General features: G+C 35.7%; 1 protein-coding gene across 18 annotated transcripts; it reads left to right on the top strand.

The window, feature by feature from the left end:
- Positions 1–715: 715 nt before the first annotated feature.
- On the top strand, positions 716–15,967 carry LOC114272558 (uncharacterized). Of its 18 annotated transcripts, none has more exons than XR_003632753.2 (7): positions 716–965; positions 1,102–1,179; positions 11,697–11,784; positions 12,438–12,468; positions 12,574–12,629; positions 13,110–13,250; positions 14,362–15,967. XR_003632753.2 is itself a non-coding variant. In XM_028214281.2 (6 exons), the coding sequence occupies exons 1-6, from the start codon at positions 963–965 to the stop codon at positions 13,174–13,176; spliced, it is 312 nt and encodes a 103-aa protein (XP_028070082.2). In that variant the 5' UTR covers positions 716–962; the 3' UTR covers positions 13,177–15,967. The 18 variants fall into 18 exon arrangements, 5 of the variants coding, with proteins under 5 accessions (XP_028070082.2, XP_028070079.2, XP_028070083.2 ...); XR_003632751.2 differs by having other exon boundaries at positions 13,100–13,250; XR_014342748.1 differs by adding an exon at positions 12,829–12,950 and having other exon boundaries at positions 13,110–15,967.
- Positions 15,968–17,104: the final 1,137 nt, after the last annotated feature.

Here is a 17,104-nt window from a genome sequence, read left to right as displayed (position 1 = left end):
TCAAGATTCAAATAACCTAATTTTTTTAAAATACATTTTTACAATGCTAGAAGTTTTCTGGAGACTACCAAGATTCATGTCAGTATAGGTTGGTCGCCAAAATCTTATTTTCGGCAACTAAGCCGTATGTTGAGTTTTGGCTACTAAAACTATTTAGTCACCGAATGAAAAATAAAAAAATATTTTTTATCTTTTGGCGATCAAAATTTTGGTCGCCAAAAATTTATTTTCAACGACTAAAAATGTTTTAGTCTCTGTATATTGAGTTTTGGTTACTAAAACTATTTAGTCACCGAATGAAAAATAAAAAATTATTTATCTTTTGTGACCAAAATTTTGGTCGTCAAAAACTTATTTTCAGTAACCAAAAAAAAATTAGTCGTCGTATATTTACTTTTTCCGACCAAAAAAAAGTTAGTCGCCAAATTAATACTTTTGGCGACTAATATTTTAGTCGCCATTAATTAAGCTTTGGCTACAACAATATTTTAGTCGCCAATTATTAACATTTGCCAATTCTCTCTCTCACACAGATGAAAAATTATTTAATTTAATTTTTAGTTGCCAATAAAAAATAAAAAATTTATTTTTTTCCTTGGCGACCAAAAATTTGGTCACCAAACATTTATTTTCAACGACTAAATTGTTTTGGTCGCCAAAAGAACTAAAATATTTGACATTTCAAATTTAGCGCTCCTATTTAATATTGGCACCTCATTTTGTTTACACCTCCTTTTGTTCTCTCTCTAATACACAGAGTCTGTGACCACCAAACCTCACCCAATCTCACCTCGACCTCGACCCCCTCGTACTCCAATCACTACGCCACCCCAACACTCTCAAACCCTCCCAACAACTCTACAATCAGAACCGCTTCCTTCAAACCCCACACGATCCTAACTCCCACCTTTGTTTCTTCCTCGTCAATTACTGCGACTGTGGCCTCAATTTCTTCTACCCTAATGGTGCGAAACTTCAAGTTCTAGCCCCCCAATCTTCCAAGTACTGTTTTTGTTTTTGTTTTTGTTTTTGTTTTGTTTTGTTTTGCTTTATTTTTTCTAGGGTTTCTGAACTTGATTTTCAATTTCTCTATTTTACAAGCCGAATCAACCGAAGAACAACTCGAAGCTCTCTTCGATTACCACCTTGTTCAACCCTTCGATGTTGTCTACCTCGACGGTCTGTCCTCTCTCTCTTTATATATATATATATATATATATATCTTTGTATTGTGATTTGGACAGGGATGTCAGTTTTAACAGGTTAGTGGGAGAAATTCCAAATGACATAACTGGAAAGAATTTGAAGTTTGTATAAGTATGATGCCCAAAATTTATGTTGCATTTGGTTATGTTTTAAATAGTACTTTGTTTTTTCTCCTATGGATCTAAAAGTTATTAAAGCAAGGCAAAGTGGTTTCTAGAAACAGAATTTGTACTACTGCAATCTGGTCACCTTTTGAGATTTGCCATTTGTAACACAACTTTTAGATTTCCTCTATTTTTCTTTCCATTATTAATCACCTTTTTTGTTTGTCAATATTTTCCCTCAAAACATAGAGAGAGTTAGAGGGATGAAGATTATGGTTTGCATGTTGTCAGTGTCACAGGATTCTGGCTTGATATTTTGCAAAGTTAATCCATTTTGATGTATATCTTTATTTACATAAATGCGTAGTTATTTTATCCCTCTTCCTTTCCTTGCATTTAATTTCAATCCCAACATTGCCTGCACTATAAATGGGGCTATTTGTACACTTTAGGCGGAGTGGACGAAGCGAAAAATAGGATAGTTCTGCTCACATTGCATATTCTTTGTTGATTTTGATTGCTAATATATTTTAATGTCTTTTTGATCATATATATTTTAATGTTGAGTAACTACTTTTTTACTTGAATGGAAGCATGTGCAGAAAGTCAATAGGCCCATCATGACTTGTGTGTTATGACTCACTACAAGAATTTACACATTTGGCGATCACTTTTGCCGACCAAAAAAATTTTTGTCGCAAAAATATGACATTTGGCGACCAAATATTAATTAGTCGTGAATGATCATTGTTTTTGACGACCAAATATTATTGGTCGCAGAAGGTTATATTTTGCCGACCAAAAAATGAGTTGGTCGCAGAAAGTGGTATACTTTTCCCGACTAACTACAAATTTGGTCGCGGAAGGTCACATATTTTTTGGCGACCAAATTTTTGGTCGCCAAAAATTTATTTTCAGCAACCAAAAAAAATTAGTCGCCAAATTTGTATTTTTAGCGACCAATATTTTAGTCGCCGTTGATTGAGATTTGGCGACTAAAAAAGTTTGTCGGCGAAAGTACTTTTTCTGCGACTAATTTGGTCTTTTGGTCGCCAAAAGTTTGGGAGGGAAATTTGAACAACCAGGAGGGGGGAAATGAAATTTTTTGGCGACCAAAAAAATTTGGTCGCCAATCAAAAAACGACGTCGTTTTGTACCTGCAAAACAGAAAAAAAAAAATTAAATAAAGGCAAATCCAGTGAGTGTTCTTTGTGTATGTGAGGCCCATTTGAACCCTTCTTCCTTTGTGGAATCTATGGAAGGATTGACGAGTGATATTATCGCGATGAATGAAAGAGAGAAAGGGGTTGCATCGTTGGGGTTAGCTTCGGTGGAGGTTGCACAGGGGGATCCGTTTCGGCGAGTTACCCAGTCGAAGCCCTTTGAGGAGTGAAGAGAGGAGCTTAATCGTATGAAGGCTTCCATGTCTGGTGTGGATCGGGAGTTTCTGATCCGTGTGATTTTACCCAAGAGGAAACTTCAACCCTAACAGCTTCTGTCCTAAATCTTCTCTATTATACTCTAACAGCTTCTACCCTAATAACTTAATCGTATGGAGTTGGTGGTGGTATGGCTGATTCGAAGGTTTACACACCTATTGGAGGTCGATCTGGGTCAGGTGGTCATGGAGGAAGGGGAGGCAGAGGCCAAAATCCTGTGGCCCTGAATCCTGAGTTGAGAGAGAGAGAGAGAGAGGGTTACAGAGAAGATGGAAGGAGAAGGGAGAGAAGGGGATTGGGAGTGCGGTGGATGCAGGAACCGCAACTATGCCTTCAGGTCCTTCTGCAACAGATGTAAGCAGCCCCGCCTTCTCGTCGACACCAAAACCCCCGCCAATTCTAAATGGCTCCCCCGTATCGACGACTGGATCTGCACTGGTATACTCTCCTCCTCCTTTCTTATCACTTTGATTATGTGTATATATATATATGTATGTATATATCCTCGTAGTGGTGACTGGAATTGGTTATGGGGATCTAGTGACTAGGGTTGAAAATTTTGAGTCTTTTTGGGTATACAAATTTAAACTGACCGCATTGCCAATTGGGTTTTTCGGGTTTGCAAGTTTGTTTGCTAGTGTTTGTTTGGGGTTATAGGACTACATAATTGATACCCGACAATGGTAAAAAACTAATAATATGCTTGTGCGTTTGTCAAAAATTAAGTCTTATCCCTATTCCCGGGTGTTTGGCTTTAAACACTGTTGGATTAGCTAATTTGGTTGCGGGTAATTCTTAACCCCTTTTTCACATTCTCTCTCTCTCTCTCTCTCTCTCTCTCTCTCTTTGTTGATTGCATGGTCACTGTTATATTATATCAAAATTATACACTGGTGCCTGGGTATGGTGAGCAAGTTTTCATTCACTTCAATGGACAAGTGCAACTAAAGTGCTAGTTCAATTGAGTAGGATACATTGACAAGTGTTGTGAAGAGACAAGTGCAACATCAAAATTATACACTGGTGCCTGTGGTTGTAGAATTTGGGGGCTATGGAAGAAGAGAGGATTGAGGTCATAAAGCAAACCTGTGTTGTGATAGATGTAATGTGGATTTACTGATTCGCCATCTAATTTCACCTATATAATCTGAGTTTTCTTGAGGATTTTGTAGTATTGCTGTTCTTTACTTTGGTTGTGATTGCTTTCTTTTCGGTATTCAGATGAATTTAACGTGAATTGTGGATTCATGTCGATTAGGGTTTCTAGGGTTTCAAATTGAATGTTTAGGATTTTGTTTTACTCAAATTTGATTGATGAGAAAATGAGGAAACATATAAATACATAAACCAGGTTTATGTTTTGATAAATATGGAAAACTCATACTTTAATTAAAAAGCCTAATTAGCTTAGTTAACTTCAGACTTTGAGATTGTGTTATTTTGTTGATGTTTCTTCATTTTGTTGGAAATCCCTAGCTGAGCCTCTATAAGTGGGAAGATGTCTGGTAGTGAATAATTAGCATAATTTTGGTTACTGAGCATAATTTTAGCACAATTAGCATAATTTTGGCTACCCATAATTAGCTCTTTTTTTTTGGTTGTCTTTCTATGTTTTAATGAGTTAGTTAGTCTTATATTTTTTGCTCATGTTGATCTTTAGGAATTAAGAAAATGTTTAATAGGCTGAATTTTCCTATCCCTATGTGAAAAATGGAAATGTCAAATAATCTTTATGTACTTTTAGAGCAAGTAAATATAAATACGAGTACTGGAATCAATGTTTGAGAAATTTTGTGGCAATGAATAAGGTTTTTAATTTTCCGGAAATTGATTATGATTAGGTACAATTGGTTCGGATACAATTGAGAGTACCAGAGTATGGTTGGACGACTCAGAAGGTCTTCCATCAAACTAATAAACAAAGTGCATTCAAATATTAAACAAAAATTGAAAGTAGAGTCGGTGGTGTGGAAATGAATGCTTCTACAGGATCAACAGGGAAGCATGGAAAGGATTTGCATGAAGAAGCATCCCCATTGCCAGTGAAGCATTTTGACTTCTCGTTTGAGGACAAAAATTCAGATGATCTATCTGCAGATGATACAAAGGTCTTGTGTATAGAAAAGGTGCACAAGCTGGATGTGCTTCTGTAGATAATAGAAGTCTTCAACCTGCTAATATAACAACGCATTCTCGCTTGAATGGCGCAATGCAACAACTGACATCTGGTTGTGATGTAGCTGAAAGGAAATAGTGTTTTTTGAGTCAAGATAATGATACTATCGCATCTAGTGCACCGGAAAAGGAAAAATGAAATTGCATGGTTTTCTGTGAAGATGCTGGAGATAGTACTCCATCAAGTTTTGCACCGCTAAAAGATTGTTTAGATCTTAGCTTCTGGCTTCCTTCTGAAATATGTGCCATATATAAGAAGAAAGGAATTTCAAAATTGTATCCATGGCAGGTATTTTTCTAACTTCTGGATGAACCTACTTTCACTAAACTTCTTACACTATAAAGGAATTACTGATAGAAATAGCGCAGATTAGTTGGTGGTCCTGTCTTATCATATTCACAAAGGTTCTGGATTTTCATCATTGGGTATATGGATTGATAAATTTATTTTTGAATTGTGTTCAAGGCAAGCTGGGTTAGGAAAATTTCCATCATGTAGAGTTATATATTTTGTCATCTGTATGATTTTTTACTAGGAATTTTTATATTCAAATATAATTTATAATGTTTTGTTAGTTTGTTGCCAGTTTTTTTGGGGGTGGGCTAAGTTTATGCTGAGGAATTGCTGTCTAGACTCTGCCCCTTAACCCACCCGCCTGCCTTGTTGCTGTCTGTAAAATAGAAGAAAGTGATTATGTTTGTGAAATATACTTTTGTTTTAATTTTTATGGATTGTTCCTGTCTTTATTAAATATATGCTTATATGTATTTTGTTTTTTCTGTGTGATATGTATTTGTGCTCTTCCCTCCCCCCCACCAATATTAATTTCATTCATGTTATGGTATAAACTTAGCTGTTGTTACCAATTTTTTTATTTTATTCACTTGATTATATCCCATTTTGTTGAAGTTTGATTTGATGCTGTGTTTGATCATGATATGATTTTTATATGACAATTTTTCGGGTTAACTTGCAAAATGATGTATCTGTTTTTATTTTTATTTTCCATTTTTATATATATTATTTTTCTAACATTATGTTTGAAGCTGATCTTCGTGTGGTTTTTAATTTTCTTGTACTTCCATATGTATCAATTTGTGCAGAAAAGGTTTGAGTCTGTGGCTCCACTTGTGTGGCTTTGCTGGTGCTACTGTCTGTTGTCTGCTGTTTGCTGTCTGCTGTCATGCTAACTGTGGTCTTAGCTGTGTTTGTGGTTCATGCTGCCATGATGTTGCTACTATATTTCCTTCCCTGTAGCAGTGTTGTTTTCTTTATAGTGCATGCTCTGGTGCTGTCTGTGGTTGCTTTCTTCTTGTATTTCTGAACTGTATGCTGCCCAACCTTTGTTTTGTTGCTGTTTGTTGCTGTCTTCCTGCCAGTAAGAGGTGGCTAATCTGCTTGGTTGGTGCAGCAAATTGGGCTAGTTTTTTGATTGGGCTCTGTTTTTTGCTGATCCTAATGGACTTAGTTTGCATTTTTGTGTTGTTTTCCTTTCTTGTTTCCGTCTTTTGTGTCAGTTTCTGTTCGTTTGATGACAATGTTGTCTGGCTAAAGAGCCTTTCGTTTTTTTCTCTGTGTCTGTTGTTAGTTTTGTGGTGCCTGAGGGATGCCTCTTGTAAACCTGTATATGTTATTGTTTTTAATTTATAACTTACTTACCTAAAAAAAAAAAAAAGAAAGAAAACCCACAGTTTTGGCTCTATGTTTTGTGATTTATTAATTTCCTTCAATGGTTTCATCTTGTTTTGCAGGTCTATGAGGATGAAACAGTTTCTAGTAACCCTTAGATTTATTTTATATTTTTATATTTTTATATTTTTGGGCTTTTTGATTCAGGGATCCACAATTGCTGATCTTTCAGTCTCTATTACACGGGTTGAGAATTACCAGCTGCCTCCTGATGTTCCTCCCTTAACCCCTGTAAGTACCACGGCTGTTAAAAATAATACTTTGGTATCTGTTTTATAATACTGTTCTATCTATTCATTCTGAAAATTTATAGATAATGCGAATGTAAAAAAAGTTGGATGGGCTAATGACAGGTAAATTGGTCATGGACCTACTCACCTGATCCTGAGGCCCACATTGTAGTTTTTTGGAAACCTTAGTCGCTTTACTCCTAGAAGGATATAAAACCAAAGAAAATTATCAGTGAACAAGAAAAAATAATAATGATGGTGATAATAACAATAAAATAAATAACTCTAAAAGAGAGAAATGAATGACATAGGAAAACTTCTTGATGATCAAGGTGTGATATGGTGCTAATTGTTTAAGACTGAAAACTCCCCTTCTTGGGCTATGTTTGCTTGAAGGATTTGTAGAGAGAAAGGAAGGCAAAATAAATAAAATAGAAATCGTATTTTTGTCACATTTCCCTTATTTTTCCTTTCCCACCACTAATCCCCACTCAAATCCTAGTCCCAAACACAATCTTAATGTCACAGGTTTGCTAGTTGTTATTCATGTCTTGATGGTCAAAACCTGCTGATTGTAGCAGCAAGCAGAAATAGATCAAACCCTCTGATGTTTTAATCAGTGAAGAAAACAAACTAGAAAACTTTGAAAGTGATTATATATTTGAAACCAGGTGAACTTATAAGGGGGACACACATGTCCATTACTTGGAAAGACATGAAACACATTATAATTTTGAACAAAATAGCTTCGAGGATATATTAATAAAAGAAAAAACAATATAGATTTATACTATTAATCTCTCTTCCTTTAAACATAGGAATTAGTGTTATATTGTATTTTTTTGTACCAAACTTAGTTTGTAGGTTTTGGTTTTAGTGACAGCCTAGCAACTTCATATATTTGGTATAATTTAAGTCTGTAGGTTTTGGTTTTAGTGACAGCCTAGCAACTTCATATATTTGGTATAATTTAAGTCTGTAAGTTTTCAAATTTTTGCTGCTAAGGCAACGGAGATTATCTAATATATATATATATATATATATGGAAGAGTAACTGTGACAGTGGTCAATATGAAAAGGATAGGGAAGAAAATAAAAACTCTGTTAGTATTGGATTACAAATATATAACTAGCTTACTCTTAATGGTATTGGGGAAGAGCGAGTCGCTAAGTGGTGGTGGTCCTGGGTGGAATAGATAGGGGCTAAAAGGGCGAGGTTTGAACATCCAAACTAAAATAAGAGTGTTGGGGTAAATACCATTGGGCTAAAAAGCCCTTGGCTAGGAGTAAACAATTGAGTAGTGAGGTAGAAATTAACTTATATTCTCATAGAAAACTGCAAAGAAAACTCTGCAACTTATATTCTCATAGCCATTTTCATTTCAATAGAAATTAACTTCAAATTCTTGATGCTTGCATTTCCAATAGTCTATATGGAAATTCAGTGTTAACTCCTTCAGTGTTAAAAAGAAAATCCTTATTAAAGTTATTAAGAAGTCTTGACTGATAATGCTCTTGAGATTTCATATACACATAAGCTAGAATGTTCTATCCATTAAAGCTTTATTTCAATTTATTTGGAAGTTGCAATATGAATCTGTTACGTATTGATCTAATTGATGTTATTTAAGTTATGAGAGGCATCATATGTTTCTGTACCTTGCATATTACATAAATTAAAAAATAGATAGGGTCTGTGGGTGTGGGAAACCAAAGGTTTTTATTTTATTTTATTTTTTACCAGATGATGGTAAAAATGTTTTGGCCAGTACTTGTGCTTGCATATCTATTAACTCTCACACACACACACACACACACACACACAGAGACTTCTACCAGATCAATAAAAAAGCTAATGGACTTTGTTTTAAATTTGTCATTGATCAATACAGATTGCTACCAGATCCTCCTTTTTGCTGGTGGTTGATGGTTGGGTCAAAAGTGCAAGTGCTTCTGTTCTTTCATATGTACCAACAAGAGATGGGGAAAAGGATAGACTAGGGTACTGTTGAAAGATTATGACAGTGGGATGAACAATTGGAATTAACCCAGCTGATAAGGTCGACCGAGAAAGAGTCTAGAACAGAACTAGGGATGTCCAAAGCCTCCCAGAATTTTTTAGCTTCCAAGCATTCCATATGTCCTTGTTTTTATCTATTTGTTATTGGAAATAGTTTATAGATTTAACGGTGTTTTGCTGAAGACCAAAGAATCTGATGTAAATAGAAATTGTGACAGGTACGAAAAATCGGGTAATGAGCAGTTTGTGACTGAACTTAGCAAATGGGTCTTCCATGAAAGGGGTCATCTGGAGGTGAGGAACAAACTTGCCTGATATCTGGTTATCTTTGTATCTGATTACGACTGTATATTTTATCAACTTTGGCCAAGTTAAGACTTAAAGCTTTAAGGGATAAAAATGCTACCAGAAAAGGACGTTCTCATAAGATTTTTCAAACTTCCACATGATTATGATGTATTTCACCCTCTGTTGGTGTGTAGTATTAACTTGTATTCTTGATCTTTAGGCTGTTAATGTCAGACATCACAAAGTTAGGGAAATAGATGAGCCTGCAATTTATAGGATTAATGATGACCTGGTAATGCCACCTCATATTCATTATGTCAAGATTTGGTTGTTGTGAGATTAAATTACAAATAATGGAACTTTTGTTGCCACATTCTTACAAATGTGAATATTTTGCAGGAATACTCTATTGAGATTTTTGAGTGGTCTGGAACAAATTGGGAACCATACGTGTCTAATGATGTTCAAGTGCAGTTCTACATGATGAGCCCTTATGTGTTGAAAACCTTATCAACCAATCAGAAGGTAGTTACCAAGGCCACCACTGCATGTTATCTTAAAATCTTATGTTTTATTAACATCTCATTTCATATACACATAAATATTCCTGATATTGCAGGGGCTGTACATCCTGATAATCTTAAAAGAGATGATTAAGATTATCAACCAATCATAAATATTCTTGATTCATGGAGGTTTGTTCACTTCCGTAGAGTTGATTAATTACTTTAGAGTTTAGGGCACCAAACCAAACAACTTGTTTGTTAAGAAGAACATAAATACATGTTTACATTAGATTTGGCTGTTGAGAGACTACAGTAATTGACTCTGTTCTATGGGTCAGGAAAAGAATTCACTTGTTGCACATTTTTAATATAAGACATTGTTCTAAATAATCTTTCAGTATAAGACAGTAATTAACTCTGTTCTAAACAGTTGAGACAATGCTTTGTGAGTTGAATGTGCTTTTCCAAACATACTAAACATGTAAAACCATTAGATTGTAAGTGGTCTCTTTTGTGTTTTTCTTTAGCTGCTATCATGTGTGAACTATTGAAGACATTTTCCATAAATTGGCCAAATCTTTTTGCAGGCTGAAGGTGATGATGATGATGCCGAGGCTGATGATGATGAAACTGACAAAGATGCTGATATTACAGAAGAGAGTGCACATGTAGGATTTCTTTGTACTTTTAATTGTTTAAAAATATCAATTCCACAAAGGATCCACTTTGATATATCTTGTTTGTTGCTTTGTATTTGCAGGATGAGTTGTAGGGAGGGAGAGCACCGCTGTGGTTTTCTGCTGACAATTCACTCTCTCTCGATCTCTAAATTTTTTTCTTGCTTAGTTTATTTGTAGCTTTTAGTTTTGTTTGTGTTTTAGGGAAAGAAACATTGGTGGCTGCATAGCAAGCAAGAACTGTGGCTAATTGTTTTAATCTCATTTGACTCACCTGAGGAATTGAATCAGTAGTTATTGGGTTTACCACTGTATGGAACGTCACTTGTGCCATTCCTTGAATTTATGTGCTATGTTATTGCCTATTGGGAAATTGGAAAGTAAGAAAATATTTAATGATTCAGTTAATTTGAATGATACTTTAAAATTATGTATTGTGTCGAATGTTAATGAATTATGTATTGTGTCGAATGTTAATGATTTAGTTAATTTGAATGATGCTTTAAAATTATAGGTTTATTATGGATTGAATGAATTATTAGGAATTATAGGTGTATTGTTTTCTTGCTTTGGCGATCAATTTATTAGTCGCGACAAATAAATAATTTTTTTTCGCAAAAAATGACAATTGCCGACCAACAGTTTTGGTCTCAAAAAATACATCTATTGCCGACCAAACAGCTCTTGGTCGTAGAATCTCACTTTTGCCGACCAAAAGTTTTGGTCGCAAAAAGTAACAAAAGGCGACCAAATTTTTTGGTCGTGGGATGTCACAATTGGCGAGCAAACTTTTTGGTCGTTGAATGTGATAATTGGCGACCAAACTTTTTGGTCGTGAAATGTGTCAATTGGCGACTAAGATATTTGGTCGGGAAAATATCACTTTTCGCGACCAAAGTGTTTTAGCGACAAAATAAATTAGTCGCGGTAATTAAATATTAGCGACCAAAAATTTAGTCGGCAAATCTAACTTTTGCCGACCAATCAAAATTTTGGTCGCGAATTACTTTTGCCGACCCTCAATTGGCGACCAAAGTAGCGACCAAAAAAATTGGTCGCAGATAACTTTTGCCGACCAAAAATAGACTTTTAGCGACCAATTTTTTTGTTGCCAAAAGTGTTAATTCTTGTAGTGACTACTCATTTTGGCAGATCACGATCTGCTTACCACTGTTGTTTATTTATTTATTTCTTTGGATAAGCCACTGTTGTTTTAAAATGTATGATAGACTACAAATGGCAAATGTTGTAAATAGTAATGTATTATTTTGCACAATTGCCTATTTTAAGCTAATAGGAGTCTAGTGTTGTGTTCTCCAGCTGATAATCATTGAACTTGTTAACGGTCTCCAATATTTCAGGGTTCACATGGCTTCATTACATCACATAAATGGCGTGACACAATTGGAGCTTTTATAAATGTTGAGGCATCTGGGACAGGAGGCCTAGGTAGGATTCTATCTGCAGCTTGCACTTCTTTGCTAATATTGTCAAATTATTTATACCATGCTTGTGATATATATTTTTGGGACTGCAAAGTGCTTCTTGGTAGACCTTATCCTTTTTGGTGGGTTATGGAGATTGATCAATAACCTCAAGCTCAATGCTTTAAAATAAATAAATGTGCTGGCTTACTTACAGTAACAACAATAACGATAAAAATTCACTTGTTCAACATTGTTAATTTCTAGTTGAAAAATGACTGTACAAAAGTACGTAGTAACCAGACTATATTAGGAAGTAGCTATTATTTCTGGAAAACATAAAGAAGGTTTCTCTGTCTTTCTATGGTTATATATATGTTTGGGAGGTGGAATTGGATGGTTTGATGTATGGTTACAATTGCTATTTTCTATTATTGTGAGGGGTTTGGGGGTTTTAGTTTTGGGTTTTGGGGTTTTGTGAGTAGATTTGGGCTTCTTATGTATATGTATATGTATATGTATATGTTTTTTTTATGTATATGTATATGTATATGTATATGTTTTTTTTTTTTAGTTACAAATCTTCCTAAATTAAGTGTCCCTAAAATTATTCAATTATATATTTTCCATATATTTCTAATTAATTATATAGTTCTGACAATAACTTTACATGGCAAGGCCCTGATCAGCCTGCTTGTCAAGAGAACATGTAAGACTTCTCTATTTTAGTTTCTTCCTTCCTCCTGCATACTTCCCATTTAAATGGCAATTTTTTTTAGTTCTGACAAATTTTCTTTATTTTTTCTTTTATTAGGAATCTATACATAAAGAGAATTCTTCCATGCATGAAAGATTTCAATTGTCCAAGATGTAAGTATGCTCTTTTGGAGTACAGTTGTGTCCAATGCCCTAATTTTCTCCTTTGTAATGAACAAAATCTGGTCATACTGTTGTGTCTAGCCTATGTCGCCCCCACTTACAATACTTGTTTTTTATGCAAACAATATACTATCATTGGTTGAATTGTAGAAGATAAATTGATCATTGGTTGTGTGTGAAATTTTATTAGATTTTGATGTTTGATTCACTCCATGGAAGAACCTGTTTGCATTATGCTGCTTTCTATGGCCATCTAGATTGCCTACAAGCTATTCTTTCTGCTGCCCTTTCCACCTCTATTGCACATTCCTGGTGACCCTCTCTCTCTCTCTCTCTCTCTCTCTCTCTCTCTCTCTCTCTCTCCACACACACACACACACACACTCTCATATATGCTTGTGTGTAGAGAATATCCACGAAGTTGCTAAAGGTGTGGTTGTTTTGTTTGGTTTGATTTGGAGTTGATGGCAGGGGATTTGCAAGGTTTGTGAATATAAAAGATAAAAATGGAGCAACCCCATTGCACTTGGCAGCCTGACAAGGATGGCCGGAGTGTGTTCATATGTTGTTATACAGTGGGGCTCTTGTTTGTGCATCTACTAGGGGATATGGGTAAAACTCTCTTATTGAAGGTTTTCTAGTGTAATGAAATAGCACTGTTAATTTGTCATTAATATTTATAAGAGTCCTGCTGCTGTGTGTTCTCATGTGTGTTCATATGTAGTTTAAAGTTTTTTCTTCTAAGGGCAAATGCTGTTGTGTTAATTTCTCCAGCCACAAAACAGGTAAAGAATGTCGTGATGTCAATTTGTTTTTTTAACTTAATAATTTATTTTTTAAAGAGCTGCCCTTGAAATTTGTTCGTATTTGCATTTTTTACTATATTTATCAGCAATGTTAGAATTTCAAGATGCCTTAACTGTGAATTATATGAGCATTTGGACTATTTTATCAAAATGTGTTTGGAGATGATGTATAAAATAAGTTATTAACTGGAAGAATGTATGATAATCATTACTAATGATTTTGCTTGCCTTAGTCACTGTTGGGGCTTGAATTGACATCTAGAGTCCTTTTTAGTTCTTCTCTGTATTCTCTTACTCAGAAAAAAAAAATAATAATCTTCTCTATATTTAGCCATATGTCTCAAAGAGTCAAAGACCAATTGTAAATAGTATAAATGGATCAATTGCAGATCTGATTCACGAAGATTTCGATTTTTCATTTATGAATTTAAACTCGTCATGCTTCTCTTAGGGTGTACCATATAAAGAATGGTTTGGAATCCTTACAGCTTCATCCTTGGTTCTCATTTCTTACTTTCATTTTAATTACTAGATTCCTGGTAAGTAACAACCATAATTGGCGATTTCCTTTTTGTTGTTTTATTATTTATTTATTTATTTATTTTTTCACATAAAAACAAAAATAACCAAGACCAAACATAGGTGGTGGTCTATACAATTTCTTTGTCTACCACAATTCTAGTGTATACTTACTTTGTGATTCTGTGATCTGGGTAAAAGGTAAAGAGAAAACAAGAAAATATCTATTTTATTGATTTTCTGAATGAATGAGCATTATATAGAGAAGATAATATATATACAAGAGTGATCTACCTAACCTAACCATAACCGTCTAACTAAACTATAGTTAAACTCTAACAAACTAACTACCTAGCCTTGATAATACACACATGACTATTGGAGCTATTGTTCTGAAGCTGCTGAGCTGATGTGGCTGCTGCTCTACTTTGGAGCTGCTGGAGCTGTTGTGATTGCTGCTCTGCTGGAGCTACTGTGTTGTGGCTGTGGTTGTGCTACTGTGGAGCTGTTGGAGCTCGAACTGCTGCTCTGCTAGAGCTGTTGTGTTGTAGCTGTGGTTGTGCAATGGTTGAGTTGTTGTCTTCATTAAAAGGGACAAGAAACTATTTTGGTTGTCGGCCATTGCACCATTGATGTCTGTTATTTTATCTACTCTTATCATTTTCCTAACAAGAGCTGATAAATATGGAGTTAAAATAGTGAAACACATCAAAGGAGGGCTGAATCCAATCTCAATTCATCAGTTACAATTCAATAGCCCACATGCCTCAGAAGTGGCTAAAATTGGACTGATTGTTGCAGTTGTTGCTCTCACGGTGCATTCCTCATCACTATTTATTCCCTTCCATTTATTCTTCAGCATTATTCTTGAACATTTTGAATTTCTTGTGAAAAGTGTCTTAATACGTGTGCCAACTTCAAGAAGCCATTGCGGTTGGTCGATCTTTTGCATCCATAAAAGGATACCATCTTGATGAAAACAAGGAAATGTTGGCCATGGGCTTTATGAACATTGCAGAATCTTTAACTTCATGCTATGCTGCCAAATAAATTTGGGGTTGCATTAGTTGAAGCTTTAGGGTTTTTAAGCATTTGAAACCAAATAAATGGTGCCTGCTTTCTTCATTTTAATTTACTTGCCTTACCATATCATATGAAAAAAAAATTTTGCTGTGATGATTATGTTTCGACACCTATTTGAATTTCTTCTGTATTGACAAATATATTAATCTATTCAGATATGGATAACTCTCTGTAGTTAACTGTAAATTGCATCTTTTGAATACTTGGTTGTGATTTATGGAAGAACCTTTTTTTTCCTTTTAGATAAAATCTGGAGGTCACTAGTGTATTATATTTTTTTAACAACCACAAGTGTTGTCTGCTAGTGTAAATCTTGAAACAAAAATGTGTTTTCATTTGTTTTGAAAATTAGTTTTCATTCCCTTTCTTCCCCACTACCGTTGCTCACCACCTACTATCGGCTACTGTTGTGAGAGGATGGGCTGTTATGCAATGCTGTTGTTTTTGCTCTGCTTTGTTTTTCAGTGTTGCTTCAGATTCTGCTGCTTTGGCTCAGGCTCTATTCTTCTGTTGCAGGCTATCACTTTGCTTCAATTTTTACTTTGGTCTGTTTCAGGCTTTATTTTGTTGGTTTGCTCTACTCAGCTATGGACTGCTATGTGTTGAATTATTTTTTACAATGTTGCTGGTCTGTTCTATTTTGTTTCTCAGTGTCAATTTGCAATGCTGGTGAAGGCAGGCTAGTGTGTGTATGTTGCTGCTGTTGAGAGTTAATTTAGTTAGTGAAGATGCTAGGATTGATCAAATGCATGGCAAATCAGTTGAAGTGCTTTGGGAACTGCAGCGTGACATCTCTTCTCATATTCAATTATTGTAATAATTATTGTAATTTAGTTGGTTACATATTTTCATCTTTACTTTAAATGGAATTCAATTATTGTTTGATGATTTAATGAAGTTACAAGAAAGGAAATTTGTTAATTATTGTTCCTAAGTGTGGGGATATATTTTTTGAGTACCAACACGTGGCCAAGGTGACGCCGACATGTCAGCCGGGGTACCACGTGTCCTGGTCGTGACGCCAAGGTGATCTCGACTAGGCCGAGGATATCTCCGAAGATATCGGAGTCCAAGATAAGCGGATAGGGGACAAGAGTCCTAGAATGAGGAAGGACCTCAGCTTAGATAAGGATAAAGCTCTTAGGGAGTTTATCTTTATCTATTGGAGAGTCCAAAATAAGCACTGAGCTGAAGTCCATTGAAGCTAGGCTTCTATTGGGACTAAGATTGGGTTACTATAATAGAGAGGCACCCCCACAGGTCTAAGGTACGCAATTTGTATTCTGAATAGTGAGTTAAGTACTTTGCTATCTTTGAGAGATAACTGACTTGATCGTCGGAGTGCCCTCGGGTGGACGAGCCACCACCGGAATCTCTTCTTTCTGTTGCAGATTATTCGGGCTTAATCTATTCTGCCGGTGTTCTCCAGCTGAGTACTAAGTTGGCAATGTGGTCGGAAATTGATACACGCAATTTGGCGCCGTCTGTGGGAAAGAAAGGAGGATAGATAGCCAACAACAGACAGAAAGATAAGATTGGAGACGAAATCCCTACTAAGAACGGTAAATACGTTGACCCTAACATGGAGAAAGATAGTTGCAACGAGGAGATTCAGGACCAGAATCATGACAAGAAAGACGTCGGCCAGGAGGGCGACGTACCAAAGAAATCAGATCGAAGCGGGTATTACAACGAGGACAACCTCCAGGTATGGAAAGATAGATGCCTGCGAAGGAACGAAGAGGTGAAAGAGATGGCGAACAAATTGGCAGACCTGCAATCGGTCGTCAATTTCATGATGCAAAACAACGTCATGCAGCCACCGTTCCTGCTGCAGGACACACCGATTCCAACGGCCAATGCCCGGAAAGGAGGGCAGAAAACAATCCTTGTAGCCCCTCAGCACACCAAGAGCGAAAAACACTCTCACCAGCCTTCAAGGAAGATCGGGCGAGGAGGGAAGAATCTCGAAGGACACATCGCACCAAGGAGGCAGACCCTAAAGAACATCGGCATGTTCAAAGGAAAGAGCTATGCTTCGATACAACTAATGAAGAA

This window comes from Camellia sinensis, chromosome 1 (assembly GCF_055761805.1).
Source record: "Camellia sinensis isolate YWXY chromosome 1, ASM5576180v1, whole genome shotgun sequence".
NCBI lineage: Eukaryota > Viridiplantae > Streptophyta > Magnoliopsida > Ericales > Theaceae > Camellia > Camellia sinensis.
Note: the sequence above shows the minus strand (reverse complement) of the source record. Positions and strands in the feature narration are given on the sequence as shown.

Coding starts and splice junctions, on each gene's coding strand:
- LOC114272558 (XM_028214278.2), top strand. Junction 12,469..12,573: donor CCTGCTTGTCAAGAGAACAT/GTAAGACTTCTC, acceptor TTCTTTTATTAG/GAATCTATACATAAAGAGAA. Junction 12,630..14,361: donor AGATTTCAATTGTCCAAGAT/GTAAGTATGCTC, acceptor ATTGTTCTGAAG/CTGCTGAGCTGATGTGGCTG.